The following is a 22,304-nucleotide window of genomic DNA, read 5'->3' on the forward strand; positions in this document are numbered from 1 at the left end:
AACAAAGAGAACAGAATTGGTGTATGCACATCGGAAACACAGTCGATAATTAGAAAGAGAACCCCGATCATTAGGGCCGTTGCTCTATGATTAGGGCCCTGAGTGTTGGCGAAAGCGGTGGGGTCGGCCAGGTTTTGTAATACTCGTACTTCAGGGGTCACGGTCGTTTGGATTGGGTATAAGAGACCATCCAATTAAAATACCGCTCAGCCTTTTACAGCAATAATGAGCGAAAACCCTTTAATTATATTTTCTCAAATTAAATTGGGGGAGAAGCTCAATCGTACTATAAAATTTTAATTTCAAAATCAATAGAATTACTACAGTCTGGTTCGGAACGATTAAAACGTTTGGTTTATAATAAAAAGTCCTCAAAATATATTATTTAGCTAATATTTACAAGGTCAAAGTCTATAAATAGTAATTTAGTAACTATTTTTTTAGCGATGATTCGATGAATCGTGAATCGGAAGACTAAGGTTATAACTGATACCGCGGCGTAACTATAAGAACTTTCATTTTATTGACTGAATCTGTAATAAACCAAATACAAAAGTTGCGTATTAATTCGAGTCTGTAAAACTGATATTTTGATAAAACCATTGTACAACTAATGAATCAACGCAGGTTGCTTTATTTAAGACACTGCGTTTAATGTTTAAGGTAACTTTAAATGTGTCAACCGAGGTAGGTATTGTTTATTTTTAGTATATATATTTCCAAGAAGTTATATATTAGTTAATTTGGAGACTGTCACAATTTAAAGAATAAATGAATTCAGAAACTTATATTGATTTTTATTAAGAGGTGTCAGGTAGTTTACTATTTAATACACCCGTTGGATTACCAGTGCAGCTTGTCATAATTTGACTTGAAATTTCCTAATTAATTAGGAAAAGTTAGGGTTCTTCAAATATTGAAACTCATCTTATGATAAAAATAGTCACCGTCTTCACAGAACACTCCAGCTTCATTAAAAGCGCTAAGGACTTTGACCTACATGTTGAACTTTCTACTCCTCTTAGTTATTCTCTGCGGGGTGCGCGATACAAGATTATGAATATTTCTGGGCGCTGTATTATATTAGCAAATTAATTACAGTTATACCTGGTGCCAGCTAGGAGAACCTTTGACATCGTACATAGCTATTTCCACAAAAACAAAGAATTTTGGAAAGTTTACAATTTTAATTATGGGAATGTGCAAGAATCTTCAAAAAGAAAATGAGATTTATCGATGTAATTTTAACAATATTGTTTACACTAATCGTTGCTTCCTTAAGTCTTAAGGTTTTGGTATGATAAAATCTGACATTTTTATTACGCTTTATATACAATTCCTATTTTAGATTAAAACCATACAATACTATAGTGGCTAATTTTTAAATGTGTATCGCTCTTTCGTTAAGTAGAATTAAACATGTATAGTCTTCAGAACATTTGTAAAAATACTTCGAGATTTTTAACATTGACGAATATTTATTTAAAAAATGTCGAAAAATAATTAGGTACCTATTTAGAATTTTATAAAATCATTCTGAATCACCAAAACTTCTGTTTTATTTTTGGGATTATTTCGAAGTTTTATATAAGCTTTCGTAAAAACCGAAAACGACTGTTTCCCCATCGTGCGTAGATAAATTTGTCACCTAACTTGTTCAAATTCCGTTGCCAGTCCGTTTAGCACACGCTTCCTCATATTCACTCAAACAAAAACTCTCGGACAGCCTTAGAACTAACTGACAGTGAGAATTTTGTTTCGTCAAATGCCACGATACTTGCTTATAAATCTGTATATGGGTACCAGTTTTAAAAATATGAGTAACAAAGTACGTTATTTATTTGGTGAATAACGAACATCAACGCAACAATCGCTTCACATGACTACTCTATAACACCTAGTACATAGAGTGGTACAGAAAAGTACACTTGTGTTGTTTCACTGAACAAACAAAAAGTACTAAAGTTGATATTGGAGTGGCACTCAGAAGCTCAGCTTTGATGGAATGTCGGAACGGGAATAAACTAAAAGTCAACAAGCCTCCACTACTGCAAGGGCAATCCAATTACCAGAGTAATGTTTGCCTTTTGTTGCATCTTGGACAACTAATTACTTGATTAGATTACTCCGGCGAGTATAGATCTTATCCATTTAATTAACTAACTGCAGTACAGCTCACGATAGCCCTTGGTCCAATATACTGATTACTAGTACGAGCATAGGCTCTGAGTAATTACTTAACTCTCCTGGCAAACTCTTATCCGCTGTTGGTAATGGTGTAACTCTTGTCATTAATACAGGATGTGTCTAGTATCATTTACGTAACTTCTAGAGCGTATTCCAGAGGGACAATTACGGTTGGTGTTCTATAGAAATTCTGATAGAACTTTTCACCCATTTAAAATTATTAAAATCCAGAATTTTCAAGTTTCTCCAATTTAAGTTGTTGTGTACGATTAAAGATCATTTAAATTTTGAAGATTTCCTAGTTGAAATTATAAATGCACTGAAATCCTCTTGACAAGCTTTCAAAGTAATTACAATATCAATTCCCAAGGCGGGAAATTTCGAGTTCCCACTTTCGATTTTTTTTAACATGATACTTAATATTCAAAGGTGTAAAAAAAAAAACCACAGACCGGTTTGACACATACTACCATGCGTGTGTATACCGTATAATAATATTTATTATGTCTATATCGTACTTCCGAACCTCCGTGTGTGTGTGTTTTTATTAATAGTTATTTTACGTGTTTTTAACTTCAGGTGACTGTCATGTTTTTGTACACCTGATGATAAAATTTCGTCCCTAAACACATAGTGTTAGTATATAAAACTGTTAACAATATAAAGTACCATATATTTGTTTATTAAATACCGTCTACTATAACATATAATCAAGTGGTCAAGTGGTAAAGCCAATATCATACTTTAGAGGCATTCGTAGTCGAAGGCGTATACTAATTTTAAAGAAATAAAATATACTTTAATGCCATTCGAGGACTTTTTATGTGTAAGATTAAGATGACTTAAATTCTAGAAAACTAATTATTTGTATCATATTTTTAAATAGCAGTTACATAAAAATAGATTTATTTAGTCAAATGCTGGAAGAAAATATCGAAAATGAGCGTATTTGGATCAATTACTTTATTGCAGAAAAGTATTATTTTGGACTTTAAAATGTGTCCTGCTAATGTATATATTAAATCAGACATACTAAACTGCATGATGCAATAAAATAATTGGTTTTAGACTATTTTGATAATATTGTGAGCACTATCCTAAATCTGACCTTACAAGCAATTCTTTCTGGCTTTCCTGTTCGTCAAGATATAATAAAAATTTTTATTCAAAACAAAACTGGCAACCCTTCGTGTTACTACATGACTGCCTGAAGAATCCTAAATCCAGAAAGTGTTATATTACTTCGTAGATGAAAAATCCAGTAATATTAATCAGTAAATGTAAACACAGATCACAAAAGTGACGACCGTTTATAATATCTTCGGTGCCCCACAGCAGTTTTGCCGTCTACAGATCTAAAAATAAACTGTAGGCAGTATAATGTAATTAACTACGTTATTGCTTTGCAGAATCGTAAGTTTGCAAAGGCAGTCTGCTAATATCTACTTTGCTCGTTAGTTACGGCACGTGACTAAACGCACTTGTAACAATATACCGCTATACCGCACCACGTAAACCGTAAGTAAAGCTAATAAGTTGCCCCGTTTGCCACAACTGCACGTTCTCACATAAATCTTCATGCAGGTGTCATGTCGTGTTTGGCGAAAGAAACGGCCACGAACATTTGTCTTACTTAAGTCAAACCTGGGACAGTTCGTTACTTTGGAGTCACGACGCCTGCATTCCGCATTTCTTGCTGCCTCACTGTTCTGCCTCAACTTGTACTGCGACGTTGCCTAGAACTGCAACTGTTTTATACGTAATTGTAATGAAGTTTAACCGAATTTACAATAAAATTCTTTTGATTTCGAACGTGTCAATATGAGAATTGAATTTCCATAAAATTGGGTCACTAACGAAAGTAATAGTTAAGATGTGCGCGTGTGATAAAAAGAGTGGGGGGAGGGGGAGGGGGAGAGAGGAGAGAGAGAGAGAGAGAGAGGAGAGAGAGAGAGAGAGAGAGAGAGAGAGAGAGAGAGAGAGAGAGAGAGAGAGAGAGAGAGAGAGAGAGAGAGAGATCTGTTTTTCTTCAATATGCGTGTAGCGAATTCAAAAATTTCAACTTTTTTGCTATAAATACTACTTTAAAAAACAAATTTAAGTTAAAAAAACGTATTTATTTTAGAATCTTCATTATCAAACACGTATAGTAACCTTCTGTCAGCAGCTGTAGATATGAATTTTTAATGTTTATTTTACATTATTATTGCTCCACGTGTCCAGCTGTCCAATTATGCACAGACAACCTCAGAGCAAAGAACCTCACAAATCACTGCATATAAATACAAATGTTTCCAAATCAAAGTGTCGTCTGCAATGTGGCAGCTTCGAGTCATAAAAATTTCTGTCATTTTATGCTACGATCAACACATCTTCGTGTTTGGCTTAAATTTGTTAAATATAGGATTATTTTAAACGCGTTGATGTTGCTGAAATGCAAAAAATAACTAAATTGACACGTACAAAATATTATTTTATTTGAAAATATAAAGTTTAATTTTTTCAATATTAAATAGTAAAATTTACCCATTCAGGAAAATAATTGAATTCACAAGTTAACATATTCATATAAGCAAAGTATGTTGAACACGAAACATGTAGCTAACAGTAAGGTTTGGTTCGTGTATGAAAGGGTTGAAGGATATGAAAGGGTGGTTAGTGTTTGAAAGAACGGGAGGTTGATAGCCGTGAGGTCCTCTCCTGAGACTTTCTCCATCCTCATTACTGGACTTTGATGACTTTGACCCAGATTGCGCTCATATCTGCTAACATTAGCTTTTGGGATGAAATTGGTTTGGCCTTTACAATCTGATGTATAATTACGGTAGACTTTGTAATAGATACCAAATCATGGGGCACAAAAGATTAAAAAATAGCACAAATGATTCAATGACTTTGGCATGATCAATTTTTGTTACTCATATTTAATGACAGTAGTAGACTCAAGTTTAGGATCTCAACAACATAGCAGACATTAAAGGCCAAGCTACTGCCTTGATTGGTACAATTTTCAGTGTTAAATCTTCACCTCTTTTTATTAGTTGCAATTACTAATCTCTTTAATTAGATTACAATAATTAGGTGTGAATGCTACTTAAAAATGGTTCATAAATAAACACTGTCATTGATGGCAAACTCTGGGCAATCATTTAGTAAGAAGCCCATCAGAGGACGAAAATCCAGTTCATGAACTGGCTGATGACTGATAACCGAAAGACGTTTGACACAGGTTGTTTTCTTTATTACTGGACACGGTCAACTAAGGAAACACTTTCACACAGGAGCTGAGTATCCTAGGTGTAGGCTACGCAATCTACTGGAGGAGACTGCTAGACAAAGTACTTTGGATTGTGAGAGGTTTGAGGCTAAAAGAATGCCAGCATTGGTAGAAACGTTTGGACCTCGTCGAATGTACAGGGGTAGGCAGGGAAACTACTAGTGGAACTAGGGGTGCGCAACAACCTTAGGTTGACAAGCTGGAAACTGAGGGTCCTTTATACCCCCTTTTTAATCTAATCTGAGTGCTTCTTGAAATTTCGACAAAGTCAGCAAAATATTCTGCTCAAAACTTGACACTAGAGGAGGATTTCCCTTGAGTATGACGGAGAAATTCAGAAAATGCCATGTGAAGGTCAACTATTTCATTATTGTGTTAAATATTTAATATATTTTAAACATCTGACATGACACACTTACCACACAGCCTTTATGTAGGCAAAAGGTTTTGAAGCCATACGCAGTATGAGTATTATATTGGTCAAATTAAAAGAACACACACAGTACTTTTTGTATGATGTAAATTTAACAGTTTGAATTGGAAAACATCAAGCAATGCTTGCAAGTTGGTTATTATTATGTGCCTTTGACAGTACCATTACTATATGAAAATACGCCATATCACTCGAATCACTGGAGAAATTTTATTTATGTCTGCCTGTCCCCAGGGCATCTTGAAAACAAACTGACTTGTAGACTTGAAATTTTGCATGAAGCTTCATTTTTATAAAGGCAAAATTAGATCGATGATAATGCATTTCACTCCATGAGATTTGAAAAGCGGTAAAGAAAATAATATGTTATATTAGTTCGTTACATTATTAACGAACTAATTATTATCCGGTAGATAAAAACCCTCGTATAGTTATCTGGTAGATAAAACCCCTCGTATCGTTATCTGGCAGAGAAAACCCCTCGTATCGTTATCTGATAGAAAAAAACCCTCTTATGTTATCTGGTAGATAAACATTTTTGTATCTTTAGCTGGTAGATAAAAATCATCGTATCGTTACCTGATAGATAAAAACACTCTTATGTTATCTGGTAGATAAAAACTTTTGTATCGTTACATGATAGATAAAACCCTCGTCGTATGTTATGCGGTAGATAAAAACTTTTGTATCTTTATCCGGTAAATAAAAACGCTCGTATTGTTATCTGAGTGATAACGACCCTCTTATGTTATCTGGTAGATAAAAACCCTCGTATGAAATCTGGCAGATAAAACTTTTTGTATCTTTATTTGGTAGATAAACACTTTTGTATCTTTATCTGGTAGATAAAAACCCTCTTATCGTTATCTGATAAATAAAAACACTGTTATCGTTGTCTGGTAAATAAAAACCCTCTAATCGTTATCTGGTACACAAACCCCCTTTCTTCTAAATGGCTAGATGTTTTATATCTGGTTTTTATGCAATAACTTATAAACACAAAGGCTTTTTTTACTTCTTAAGTATTTACAAAAGAAGCGATTTTATATTTATATATATATTTATAAACCCAAACTTCTGTTATTATTTTATCGCACTGAAAATCAAGTAGTAAACACCTGGTCGTGTACTGGCGGGACAGGACATTATTTTCTTTAAATTATTTTGTATAATGGTCAGATAAACCGAGATACTTAACGAGGGAGGCGACAGGAGATGTCAATGGTGGCGCTCTGCAAAGTGCGGGGTTGTGGACAAGACCCGCTTTAAGACCTCAATGAGGGTTGGCTGTAAGTCGCCCTAATACTCGAGACCGTTATTACCGCGCCCTTACACAAGATTTCACTCGAAAGCCACCCTTAATAACTTCCACTCTATTGCTATCTTGATCCTGCATGGAAGATTAAACTGTATCATACAATTGGTGTCCTGTACAAAATTATATTTTAGGGCAAGCATTCGGTCGCGCACTATGTAATTTACGTTTTTGTGTAGATAAATCAGTATACGAAAATAGTCAAAAGATAAGTTTAACTCTAGTAATGGCCATCGACTAGAATCCAACCGTGGGGGTTTTCTGCCTTCGCCATAAACTGGAACGTAGTAGAAGTGTCGTACTTGTGTTTATCTACCAGAAAGTGGGAATTTGAAGGAAAACTATTGTTAATTAATTTTAATGAAGGACACAAGTTTTTGCGTAGTTGGTGCCGACCACCTTGTTCATACATTATTTTACTATCTCCATCCTGATACTGATAAAATTTAAACTATGCAACAAGTGATGCATCAATCCCAAATTGTATTATTGGTTATATGATTTTACTATATGTATTGCCAATGTACTGTTTAAGAATGATTAAATAATTTATAGTCTTTTTTGTTAGTAGATTTATAGATTTTTAATTTGTGTTTTTTAATATAAGATATACTATTATTGCATTTATTCGGTGCCACCTAGGCGTACATCTGGCGCTTAGATTCGTCAATACATGATTCGTGAAATCCATTTAAAATCATTTCAGCTCAAATATAATCATTCTAAAATAAATAACACTAACTCAAATCTAAAAGACATGACTATGATCGCAATTATTACATATTGTAACATAACATTAAAATTAAAATGGTTTTATAAAATAAGTGCTGATGAAAAATTAAAAAAAAAAAAAAATAGAACTTGTACAGTAACGCACAAATCTGAAATATTTTTAGTATAACAAATGTTTGGGTAATATGTATTTCGTGTTACTGATTGTATTGTATCACTGAACGATGGAAAACGTCAGAAAAAATCCTATTTCCTTCACTATTGTAACACTTTAAAAAAAGAGTAAATTTTTATGTTCTGTTTAAAATCGAAATAGTTTTAAGACAAATGAAGTAGAAATAACGCAACTCGAAGTAGAAAAATAGATAATTAAAAGATAGTAACAGCAGCGCGTTGTTCTTGGACGAAATTCATCCCATTCTTAAGACTAACAACATGCTGATCGTTTATTGGTAAGGGATGGTAGAGGATAGACGTATCAGACCGAAATACGCTTTAACTTTGTCAGTGGTAGTCTTGGAACTGCTGTACTAAAAAAAGTAAATCTTGTACATTAACCAGTCTCAGTAGTTTCAAACAGAATATTTCAATAAGCAATTCCATTAAAAATTCAGGTAAATACTCCATGGAAGCCCCATGAAGAGACTGCTATTGACAGCAATGATTTATTTAAAATGCAACGACGGTAAAAAAGAAACTTCACTACTTCCGTAAGTGCATTGGCTAAAAGGTGCACTGGCTTATACATAATAAAAAAAGTAAAACCCTTTTAGTTATACATTCGATAGTATTATACTGCTATATACATAATTTCTAATCAGAACGTATTAATGTAAGCGTTAAAAAGAAATAAATCATTAGATTGAGACGTGTCCCTTTACTGTAGACAACCACTATTAAACTACGTAAAGCTACATAGTACATTGACGTGTTATTAAATTTAAATATACGTAGTTTAACTTCGATAGTCAGCTTCGTATTTCAGTGTTGTTTATCTTAAATAGAATAAGTAATCATTATAACTAAAATCCATTTTTATTCGAGAGAGTTATGTTACCCAGAAATTGATGATATAAATGTACAAAATTTAATTGTTGGAAATATTGTTATTGCCATTTATTTATACCATCGCGCTATACACGATTGACATTAATTTATAAGTCAGGTTAATAAAAGATTTATAATAGATAGTATAATATACATAGAAAGTATCCGACAAAGGATTATGATCCTAAGATCAGACTATAATACAGGCCGGAGTGCTGCCCCCTCCACCAATCGCTACGTAATCCTATACGTCCAACCGGACATATCATTCTCACGTTTTTATCACAGTGTATTGATTATAACCGCGAGAATTATAGATATCTGCTACAAACCGTTTGTTGTACAAAGGTATATAAAGTGGTATATACAGGTACATATGATACTGTAAAATTTAATAAAAATATAGCGTATTTTAATAAATACTCTGAAAGAGGCATAATGTTCTCTAGTAAGTATGGATTTTAATTATATTAAATTACAAAAGAAAGACGATAAAATATTAATAATTATGAACTTCCCCTCGCTTATTCCCACCGAATGGAGCGGGTCGGTCGTCCAGATGTTGTGACGTTACGTTATCAGGACTCTAGCCTGTGTTATAGATGTGGCTACAATCTTGCGACATCTTTGTAGCACAACAGGAGAATCATAGATGATACTATTTGATAGTTCCAATAATTTTCGGATCATATGATCAGTCAAAAATTGTCTCATCTCAAGGAATTGATTCCTAATCACCGAATATTCAAATGAGTAAAAATCTAATCCTGGGAGAGAATGTGGTCAAACTTTCTCTGTTGTCAGATTTTTGGTAATTTAAAAAAAAGGAAACCACAGACTTGAAGAAGTTTTACTTCTATATATATAAAAATGAATGTTTGTATGTTTGTCCTTTATGGAATCGTGAACTATTGGACCGATCATGATGAAAATTTGTACGTATATGTATTTTTCCACGGAGAAGGTTTATAAGCTATGCCCATCCCTTTCCCGATTCAGGATTCCGCCCCACTGGTTACAGAAATACCCATAAGAAATGCATTGCAGCAAACATATGTTAACGTCTTTTCAAATTTTTAATCAGCTGTTCTTTGTAAACATATATTACACTTATAGTTTTAAAGCATAGAGTAAGCTTAAGAGAAACGACAAATTTTGTTTAAACTGTTTTTGCAATCACTGTTAAACATAGACTTTACTATCCAGATAATACAATTCAAATTTGACGTAAAAATTCACCTTTAACTGCAATATTTATTTAATATAAACCATGCTCATGCTTGATCAGAAGAGTAATGCAGATATCATAATTACTATCTTACGTTGGCTACAAATATAAAGAATGTTATAAAATCAACCTTAGTTGTTTTTTTTGACAGAAGTATGGTTCTCAAAACTCCGTGTGTACATATTCTCTCGATCGAGACAACAAAGCAAGCTCAATCGTGGCATCGGAGATATAACTAATTTAATCTAAAATTTATTATAGTAAAAAAAAAATTTACTAAGTAATATAAGGACTTCGGTTCTTAAGATTTGCGTGCGAAGCCGTGGGTAACAGCTAGATAGAGGCAGGAATATGGTACATACCTTCATAATACGCCCAAGAGGCTCACGATGGAACGACTATCAATTATCTCAGCAATGTTTAGAATGTGATAGAAAAAGAATAAGTGAATATAGTGTACTGTTTTCAACGGGAAATTGCGTGCGAAGCCGCGGGCAACTTTTGCAAAAAATTATTGAAATGCGCAGCAAAGCGCGCCGGGCCCGCTAGTTGCTATATATTTGGAGGAAATCAAACAGTTTTAGTACAGATTTAACGTGTACTGTACCGGGTGATCTACGGATGAATGTAAAATCTTTATGGTCGTTTAAAAGACACAATTTTTACAAACATACATGAGAAGTGTTTTGTGTAAAAAACATAGATGACGAAAGGTTTCATCCAGATTTTGGTTCCAATATGAAATAAGTTCATGGTGTGAAATCTTTGAGAGATTATTAGAGAGAATAAGGTGGTGGTTTCTTACAAGTTTTTATTTTCAAATATGCATGAAAGCACAATGACTTAAACACAGAGTACCAAAAATTTACATTGTTATTATACTAAAAGGGGAAAAATAGTAGAGTACTATAATCCCTGACTGGGGTATTTGTATTAATTTACGTTTGCAATTTTTCGGTTCAAAAATATTTGACATGGGGAAGAAATTTTCTCGCATGAACTGTGAAAGTTCGAGAAAACTCTGCGCTCTTGCAAGTTCAACAGAATTCAATAAATAATACATCAGTGACAACTTTGAGGGGATTCTGAGAAGTGAGCGAACTGTGCAACAAAGCGTGTCGAAAATGTAACAAGATTCGGAGAATAAGTTGACAAATAAAGCTGTCGGTGTTATTAGGTCCGCCTCAGACTACACGAAACTGTTGGGGCCAACTCGGTGTCGGTGTATTATTGTTGACAATATTTCTACTGGATGACAGAATTTCAACTTAGCTTTCATTTACTTTTAAATTTATGTGTGTTTAAAATGTCACACAATGATTATACATTGGATCTTTTATGGAGGCATCATCTGGAGACAATAAGGTAACAAGTACGACTTGCATACAAAACTTAAATTACATATTTTAATATTAGAAGTTGTACAAAATAATTCTTATCTTTCTATAAAGTTTTGGTTAGGGTTTCCTCTACTTGTTTCAGCTCTGAGCATCAACTGAACATTAAAATATATCTTTTACCGCCTAATGGTACATAACTTGGTCATCAAAAGAGAAATTTGTTAAAAGAAGAGGCTAATCCCCTTTTAAGCCTTATTGTGGCCGTCCTCAAGGGCCTCTGTCCAGTGAGAGGTCAATCTTAGTAATAAAAAGTGTGAAGGTCGCAGACAGAATTTAAATCTGCACTATCTGTCTTACACTCAAAACTAGACATCTTACTCCGCTTTCAGAGCCACTTGAAGTGAAAATTTCAGTGCAATGCTATTTCTTCTACAATCACTCTCCACTGCCATAAAATAATAAAAACAAAACTCTAAAATCTTTAAAAGATACTCAGTGCTTAAATGATTTGTAGTGAGGCATTTATCTTGTGGGACGCAAAGAAAGCTCAATTCTTAGTTCTGCCTGAATTTCCATTTCAGGTTCATACGCGAATTCAAATGATTGAATAAAAGTTGCAGAAAATGATCTATTCACATTCAGTACACAACTCAGAGAAATCACCCTCAAGCCCGTCTAACGAATTAAAGAAACAAATGAACGTTGTACAGCCGTTGAGGAAGGCAGCAGACGATCAGGTAAAAGTTTCACGGACGTGTAATCCAAGTCAAACTAATCAGATGAGAGGTAAGTTAAATTGAGTGAAGCAGCGAGCATTAGGCGGCGATCCACGTGCACGCTGCTGAGTCTGAATGCTGAGGAGGCTGACAGAAGCGCTGATCCGCGAGTGGCATCAGCACAGAATGCTGATAATGCGTGCAACGTATTCAGAATATTTCTACAGTTTAAACGCAGTTACAACTTCATACTTGGGTTTCCTACCTTCTTTAATGATAACGATTGCTGAAATAAACTTTAAAATTTGACAAACAAAGAGAAGCTCCTTTAAGAGAAACAGTACAATAATTAATGGTTATAAGTGATACCGCTCCAAATTTTTACAAGGTAGGAGTACGCCATAACATATGTCGCGTAAGAGGCTTCATTATTGGCAGGTGAACGACAGATAATCTTACTGAAAGACCCCGGCAATTTGTCAATCCCCCGGCAAAAAAACAGAGATTGTGTCAGCCTAATGAGTGATCAGTATAATGATGATCATCCAAATTCCATAGTTGTAAATGCACCAACATAGAACTCATTCTTGTCACTGCAGAAGTGCAGTTTTTGAAACCTTTCTCGACATATCTAGTCACATGATTCATTCATAATTTCTTTCGTTACATTCAGTTTCAAATAAGTGTTTAAATAATGAAATTCTACACACCAAGTGTACCCTAAATGAACTTGCTTGTGTTGGGTATTTTATGAGCATACTGAGTTTGTTTGCAAATTTATTTATTCTGCAATCTTATTTTACCCATAAAATCAATGTAAAATTATTCACTAATTCTCAGCCAAACCATATGAAGTGACATGCATCGAAATTAAACTCAGTGTTCCTTGAACGTAAATAAAGTTGCCTGCACGATTTCAAGTTTAGGTCAGACAGAAACGAAATCACTTCAGCCCCTCGAGTAATAAGCTTCGCTAACGCTCAGCCAATTATTGATGTTATTGAAATGCATACATGTTATGATACAAAACCTTTATTGTTTAATACGTATTAATCATTTGCCACTCTAAATTAATGAAATTAATTTAACGACGTGTTAATACCAATACATATTTTAATTTACTCGATAGAAAAGTTTAAAATCATACAGTTTTCAATACTACAGATTTATTTATATTTTTTAGAAATTGAACAGTTTTAAGTATTTGTATTGTATTCTTGGTTGGTCATTACTCATAATCAGTTATTAATCGGTTTTGGAATTCCAAATTAGCAGTGTCAAACTAATTTATGCTACTATTTATTTTTGTAACAGGTTTTGAACAAACGGAAAAATACAAGAACAATACACAAACCATATGTGTATCCATCCCAGGATGTGGTCCATCTTTATTACGAAAGTAACGTTATCGGAAGTTATTACATACAGCACAAACGAATGGACTGTATACATACGACCTCTGGTGTAAAATGAAGATGCCTTCAATTATGTAGCGGCAAAAGGACAGTAGTATTTCAGTTGCAGTTGCATCAATGAAGGCGCTTACTAGATGGTTACACTTTCAGACTGTGCTAAGTTAGCACAGACACGTCGTCTTTGTTCTAATTTTACAATGTTTAAATTATAGTTTTGTACCAATATTTCAACACTTACTTGGTTGCAAGGATCTTATAAGACAATGCCCGTAATTTTACCGCAGTTTCTCGTCTTCAGTGCGTTGAGAAGCGAGTCGTCTGAGCTCAGAATGTGTAACAACTAGTCTTTCCGTGTGAATGTAAGCAGAAGCTAGAGTTCCGTTATAGTTAGAACTTACAAAAACCAATTGAATTTAAGGTTTAAATCCAAGGGTTGTAGTTTTCTTTTAATGCTGAAACCTAAATAACTGATAGTATATCTACCGTTATCTGCGTACGGTCTTTGATATAAAAAATCTGTTACAGAAATAAAGGGCACAATTTTTATCTTGACTTAAATCGGGAGTTTCAAAGTCCACTCATAACTGATACTCAGTTATGAGTGTTTATGAGTGCTGTATTATAACTAGCATAGAATACAATAATAATAATCACAACACTGCGAACTATAAAAATTAAACTACCATTTCAACATGCATCTTTACAGGAAACTGCATATTTTATATACTTTAGAACTGTCTCCACTGAGGGAATTAAAACTTGTATGGGAATTGTGACTTTATAAAATCTATTTGATTTTTTACGACAATAAACATTCCTTTCAACTTAAGGGGTGGGCATATAAGGTTGTGCATTCAATTTTTGGTTCGGATAATTTAAAAACAACTGACATTAATAGCCATTTAAAATAAAAACCCTGAACATAGCAAGGAGAAGTTGATAACGTTTCGATCTCTCCATATTGAATTTCAGATAATGATCTATGAAACATTTCAAATTAAAATCAATCTAAGACAACTCCATGTTTTGTAATAAGTCGTTTCTTTAAACAAATAATTTTCAAAACATTTAAATTAAATAATTAATTTTGTATCTTTTATGAACGAACTGAAAAAGTGTCATTGTTTTTAACAGTTTTACTTTGAACTTGATTACACGATGTTGCAAAATTCTGCTTCAGATGCTTACCACGCCTCGTAGAATGGTAAAGTTTTCTCTGTTTCCTGTATTCAGAAAAGAAAGCTTTAAATTCTGTGCCTAAAAGTCTGTTTGATAAACAGAATATTTGAATGTAAAGCACCATATCACCACCTTATTAAGCTGGGTAAAGTATGGGTTGGGCAACGCTGGGTTGTAAATTTTGGCTAAGTATCATGGTAATCATTCGTCAGGTTTATTCTTAATATATTAAGAATAATATATTAATATGATATTCATAATCATATATTTTCCTCATGAACGATATCTTCATTTGGAACTTAGTAGTTTCGAAGTGCAGATTTTGTGGCTAAGCTTTAGTGAAACATATCACTTAGAAATGGCAACACTTCTCCTCTGATATCTTGAGAAAGGGTTGAAATACAGACTTAAAGGTTTGCATAATCCTTTATTTCACTATAGATAACATCGAGTTTGATGGCACATGTTGGTCCACACAATTTGGCTAAGCGTCAATGAAGGGTAATATATAGTGAACGACTTGATTACAATCTTGAAATGTTACATAAAACTGCATTTCTATAGACGTAGGATCGAGTTTGGTTTGGGTGCATGTCCCTCTATTGAGTTCGGACGAACTTAAGGAAAACCGATCTTTCAAAGGGCTGAAAGAAATTATTTTGTGTCTGTTCGTTAATCCGTCTGTCTGTAAGTCCCTTCATTCTGTCCTTAGCGAACCCTAACACGAGAATGTGTTCTGACACCTTGTCATAAGTAAGCATCTCATATGTTGGATTTTTATAAAAAGCAGGAGCTGAACTGTACACAGCTGTACACATTTGTATTGATGGATTTAAATAAGACGAGAGCTGTAAAGACTTTAAGGATGGTCCGTCAGGTAGTTCGTCTAAACTGCTTATATGTTGAAGTTGATCAAGCTAAAAGGTGTAAGTAATGCTGCACTTACTACCACTCCTTTGCTATCCTATTACTTACAGTATTATCCCTCTTTTCTTCCCTGTATGCTTCCGGCAATGTTCGTTCACTGACTTCAAAAGTCTTTATAATCTCTGTGATAACGCATATAATATTCTATTTTCTCCTTAAAATATCCAAATTATATATTTTATATGTAATTACAGGCAACTTATTAATATCTGCATTGGTCCTCGATAACCGTGCATCAAGCGTATGTTATGAATTAATGCTTGTGAAAATATAGCTGGAACAGATTCACTAGAAATTGACAAACGTACCAAAAATTACAAGCGAGCTTCTTATACATGTCTGGAACTTCCCTAATTTCCAAAAAGCTACAACACTGAAATTTAAACCTTTTGATCTTTAATAGGACTTGCAGCATTATGGACCTTACTTATCTTCCATAAACGCATCACCTTCATGTAGGGTTTCGTACTTTATTTGTTTAACATGTCACACAATTTAATCATTAGTAATTTTTAGTACGAGAATTCGTTAGAATGTTTAATACATTGCTTAGCTCAATAGTTGAGCAAAGTTAGGGGTAAATTACACAACATGAAACTTCATTAACTTAATAAATTTCTCGAAAGAGAGATAGTCCATCCTAAACTTTACAATCTTAAATAAATTGATGCCATATCCTGTTTTATACTTATTTAAAACTATTTTCCTAATTGGAACTAAGAGCTACGCCGAATTATTTTCCTGACTCGCAGGACATCGTGACTATCCATCACTCTTGCTGTGGCCTTGTCGTTTCCTTGGACACCAAGTCCCAAAACTGGTTAGCTACGAGGTAATATACATTAAGTCTCACTCACCAATATATAATTCACATCTTCTCTAGAATATAAAAACATTAATTGTTCATTACACTGTTTTATAACAACTTCATCTCAATTCGTACAACGATAAATTAAGGAAATATATATCTTCTTGGGCAGCTACTAAGAGTAAAAAAGAGTCTACGCATTCCTATCCACACAATTCCTTAGTTATGTCCGTAATTACATTACAATTGTGTCAGATAAATCCGTAATTCCGAAAGCTACTGAATCGTTTCTAAATGTACATAATCTTTACTACATAATATTATCGTTTCTAATACGAATAAAAATATACACATTTGTTACCTATAACTGTTGTGTAATATTATGTGATGTAAAATATGATATTACGTATATGATGAAATTAAAGGACTGTGATCACTCACCGGCTGGAAGGAGCAGGAAGGTCCAGCTCCAGAGGGACCACGCACTCATAGCGTCTCCATCCTGGAAAAGTTACTAAGTAAATAAAGACAGTCTATTCTATAACTTACAATCTGACTAACCTCTAACCATGTAACTTTAAAGTGTAAGATAACACTATTGTCAAATTCTCTTAAGTTTGTAAATGCTAGAAAGAACATGCAATTATAACAATTATACATACAGTTTGCAATTTATACAAATTTTGGCTTGAACATCTCTGTCTGTTTATCGACATGGCACAAATATTATCGCTTAAATGGACCAATTCTCATTACTCGATTGAATTTTGCTTTTAAACTCGACTCCTATGCCATTTTATTTAAAAAAATAAGAACGATTACTCAATTAATTAATGAAATAAATAGTCTTTACATTTGCCTTATTGTAATCGTGACGGTAACGAGAAAATCGCAAAGTAAAATTTATAAATAAACTACGAACAATATAATATTTCAACATGTGACCTATTACCATATGCAGCTGAATCACCCCAACATTCCCTTTTGGTATATTGGTATGTAGATTTTTATTATACACATTTATGAAAGTCAAATTACTAAACAAAAATGTAAATGTATCATGTGGCAAGATTGCATATGTAGACTAGAAATATTACCAAGCTTCAACACAATAAACATATTCAACACATTTTTTTATTAGCTTGCTTCATTACTTGATATACAAGGGTTAGTTTTATAACGGTGTATGAGGAACCACGGGATTTGGCAGAGCGTTATTGAAGTCTATCACCTAGTAGATTAACACAATTTCTCCTTTGCTTATCGGGAGGATGTAACATAATTTTGTCTGTATGTCTTTCCATAGGACATCTTGAGAATAAAACGAGTAATAAACTTAAATTGTGCTTGCAAGCTGAGAGAATCCTGATACATGGTGTGGTGTGGCGTACACGTACACGTACACGTACAAGTATACGTACAAGTACACGTACAAGTACACGTACACAAGTACTCCTACTTGGTTGAGGTAGTGTTGAGGGATCGGAAAATGTTCATTGTATCAAAAACTTGAAACAAAGAATTATCAATTATCCAAGTTTGGCTATATTCCTGTAAACTTTGTGGACTATACAATTTATACAACTTGTTTAGGAATTGAAAATTGAAAATAGAAAATGGGATTATTATTACTAGTGATTCTATAATCGCTTTCCATTGTGCTACTTATATGTTGAGATAATAATCACACGTTAAATCCGACCATATTTGTTACGCTTAGTTATTTTACTAAAATAAAATATAAACATTTATTATACTATATTAGCAGAACACAAGGTAGGATTTGAATAAATAAACCTTTTTATATTACCTGTTGACATGTAACAAATACATAATTAATATTAATGGAAGGTATTCAACAGTACCGTGCATATTATAGCAACGGGAAACAATAATGAGAGAAAATTAATCGGATTTATTGAATGTACAACTCATAATTTATTAATTACAATTAACTTTAGTTATATGAAACTAAAACTCCCCGTAGATCTGACGCAATTATAAATCTACACAATAATGAATCGTTTATTATTCAAAAGCCACATTGGACAATAACTTCATTACAGAAACAGATTCATTTATTTTTCATATTTATATTTCAAAAATAATTACACATTTACGGTCTTAATTAGTTTCGCCTTCTGTACTGAATAAACAAACTACCCTAAACCCCAGAGCAATGGATGCTATCCTTTCAAAACTATCTATTGCCCGGATACACCATATAACGTTACTAACATAGGTTTTTGTCCAAATCAACGCTGAGAAGCACGAATAGATCGCTTTATAATGCTGTACATTCATCTCATATACTGTAAAAGATTTTCTATTCAGGAAATTTTAGTCATTGCATATAGATATAGAGTTTTAAACATAATTAAAGAAGAAGTTATATGTAATTAAGAACAATATGGAAGAATGAGTTTAGATTAAAGTATGAATCGTACTTATTTTAGTATCAAATAAAGGAGTAGAATAATTTAACTACACTGTCCAGTAAATCAGATGTAAAATCTTTTTTTAATAATCTATTCCTGTACACCCTAAATTTAATTTTCTACAACAATACCTCAGGAGCACATACTAGGAATATATTCTATAATACTATTTAAGACAAGAATAGATTTAAATTAATTGAGACATAGCAGAATTAAAATTTGTAAACAAACATAACACTGGCTGAGCGTAAACGAAGCCTCGTATCTGAGGCTGGCAAAATTCTCCTCTATTTGTCTGTCTGCAAACTATGATGAGAACAAATTTTGAAATATAAACTAGACATTTTGCAGGAAAAGTCGTTTCTAAATGGACAAGGCAAAGTTCGATAATGGTGAATGTCGCTCTGTAGGACTCCGTTCATCGATGCTACTCGTCATTAGAATAGCATATAAACCAGGAAAATCAAAACAAAACTATGCTGTAAACTTTACATTTTGCATGAAACATGATTTATACATTCATGATTGAGATCGATGATGAAACATGTCCCTTCATGGCCATTCTATCTCTAAACAGAACCCGTTACAAGAAACACTGCCTAGCGTTGCCCTATATTGTCGGTACGCTAGCAATGGCGCAGTGTAGCGGGTACAACTGTTATCGCGAGATAACCGGATTAAGCAACATCGAGCGTGGCTGCTGCTCGTATGGGTGCCCGCTGAGTGATCCTGTCCTTGGAAGCAGCCCGCCTGCCCGGTCGTTGGTGGTGGTTCGCAAGTCACCTTTAAGCCGTTGATCCCCAGGTTAAGTGTTAGGAGAGGGTTTCTTAACCCTAACTTCGCCTGGTAAAATAAGACATCTTTACTCCTTTTACCTTGTATAATAAACTGAATTGAAAAAGAAATACTAGATAAATAATTTGAATCTTGACATGAAAGAGTGTCTAAAGATATATTAATCCTCAAAGCACAGGTTTCAAAGTGTCTTGAACGAGACCCAAGAAGCACATATTAATTAATCTGGATAAGAATGTTCTGATATCGCTTTCGGATAGCGTAAACTGTGTTGTTTCAGTTTTATCAATACCTGTGATAAAGATCGCAGGAAAGTAAGAGAACAGAGAGCGGAGAGCTCTAAACCGTACAGAAGAGAAGAGGCTGTACTGACGTAGCACGTGACTGCTCTTAACTGATTGTTCCCCTCCCCTCCCCACCCACTCCACCACCACTCCTTTCACTCCCTTCCCCTACTGTCCCGCACGCCTCCCCCTCCCTATCAACTGATAAAGCTTCCTTTAACTCCTTCTTGATCGTTTTATCCCCCTTAATGGACAATTGAACGCCCAAGTGATTCGGAGACCACTTATTTTTGTCAGTGTGGGAGGTTTGTTACTTATTCCTTACTTTGATAGTTTTTTGATAGGTAAAATTTGGGAGAGTTTTCTACGAAAATGATACATCAGATTTTGAATATACTTACTCATTGAATTGAAATAATTGTATGCCACTAAAAGATGCGTAAAAATATTATATTCTGCATTCAACTACTGGAGTGATTCCTTATGGAAGTTCCTGTAGAGTGATAAGGTTGTAATTGCTAACTACTTTTTAAATAACCTATCAAGACGAGTTTTGTTATTGAAATATATGCAAACCACTAGTATCCAGAGATAAAACTCTTTAGTGGTGTAAGTTTTTTTAACGTATTCTAAAAACAGCCAGTGTCTTAGTCATATAAATAGAAAATTCAGTATTCATTTATGAAACATGTAACGCTAAAACACATGCATTCAAATGGAGATTACCGAAATAAATTTTGAGGTTGTTAATAATTTTGACTCGTGCATTTAGTTCTTTGTAATTTCCCAACTTTAATGGCCCCTAAACCACTTTATAATCTTTAAAATTGACCATTGAATTTTTAATTAAATTTGAGATTTTTGGATTGCAATTATTTTGGTTGTCAAATATGTTTGGTTATTTATAGTTCAGCCAGGACTTTGTAAAGGAGTACTTTGAACTTTATTAATCCAGTCTCGATGAGATATTTTGCTAAAGAGCCAAGATTAGGGTTGTAACCTATACATTGGTTTACAAAACGAATTAGAAGGTTGAAAATGTTTAATTATATTACATTAAAATATTCTGGAGAGTTCAATACATACTTGTAAAATAGTGTAAACATCTGATCGTAGGTGAAATGTGGGATGAAAACATTGGAAATGTTGTAAGCTAAAAGCCAACCCCAACCAAAGTTACTTCTTTAATGATGTAGGAAGGGTTAGATGAATCATTGGGTATATTTGATTTTCCTATGCTCTGATTGATACAGCTCGATATTGTAATTTTGAAGACGTTCACTTACCTATCTTGTATGTCGTGAGTTGAGATGAGAGCTACCCATGGTGCTATCTGAAACAAAAAAACATTTATTAAAAACAATTTAAATCAACTTTAATTTACAACAAAGGTTTAATTCAAATTACCTCCAAGGCATTAAAGGGAACTGTATGCTTTTTATTAAGGATTTCATAACGGTAGGTGTCACCACACTGTAACACAGCCGCAGTGAGATGAATGACGTGTTGCAAAGGCTGCACAAAGCTACATGGAAGTAATATCGACATACAGCCTAGAGTGTAGTGCACGGTATGTGTCACCACACTGTAACACAACCGCAGTGGGATGAATGACGTGTTGCAAAGGCTGCACAAAGCTACATGGAAGTAATATCGACATACAGCCTAGAGTGTAGTGCACGGTATATGTCACCACACTGTAACACAGCCGCAGTGAGATGAATGGCGTGTTGCAAAGGCTGCACAAAGCTACATGGAAGTAATATCGACATACAGCCTAGAGTGTAGTGCACGGTATATGTCACCACACTGTAACACAGCCGCAGTGGGATGAATGGCGTGTTGCAAAGGCTGCACAAAGCTACATGGAAGTAATATCGACATACAGCCTAGAGTGTAGTGCACGGTATGTGTCACCACACTGTAACACAACCGCAGTGAGATGAATGGCGTGTTGCAAAGGCTGCACAAAGCTACATGGAGGTAATATCGACATACAGCCTAGAGTGTAGTTCACGGTATGTGTCACCACACTGTAACACAGCCGCAGTGAGATGAATGGCGTGTTTGCAAGGGCTGCACAAAGCTACATGGAAGTAATATCGACATACAGCCTAGAGTGTAGTTCACGGTATGTGTCACCACACTGTAACACTGCCGCAGTGGGATAAATGGCGTGTTTG

General features: G+C 34.1%; 1 protein-coding gene across 5 annotated transcripts in view; it reads right to left on the reverse strand.

Annotated features, from left to right (window-relative positions):
* The window catches only part of LOC124355306 (Down syndrome cell adhesion molecule-like protein Dscam2), a 92,694-nt gene that overhangs the window by 61,488 nt on the left and 8,902 nt on the right, over positions 1-22,304 (reverse strand). For all 5 annotated transcript variants that reach the window (XM_046806398.1, XM_046806396.1, XM_046806395.1 and 2 more), the window contains exons 2-3: positions 21,408-21,454; positions 17,046-17,106 (exon numbers count right to left, since the gene is read on the reverse strand). In XM_046806398.1, the coding sequence (XP_046662354.1) occupies positions 17,046-17,094 (49 nt within the window). In that variant the 5' untranslated portion in view covers positions 17,095-17,106; positions 21,408-21,454. The remainder of the gene's footprint in view (positions 1-17,045; positions 17,107-21,407; positions 21,455-22,304) is intronic.

The sequence above is a fragment of the Homalodisca vitripennis genome, chromosome 2 (genome assembly GCF_021130785.1).
Source record: "Homalodisca vitripennis isolate AUS2020 chromosome 2, UT_GWSS_2.1, whole genome shotgun sequence".
NCBI lineage: Eukaryota > Metazoa > Arthropoda > Insecta > Hemiptera > Cicadellidae > Homalodisca > Homalodisca vitripennis.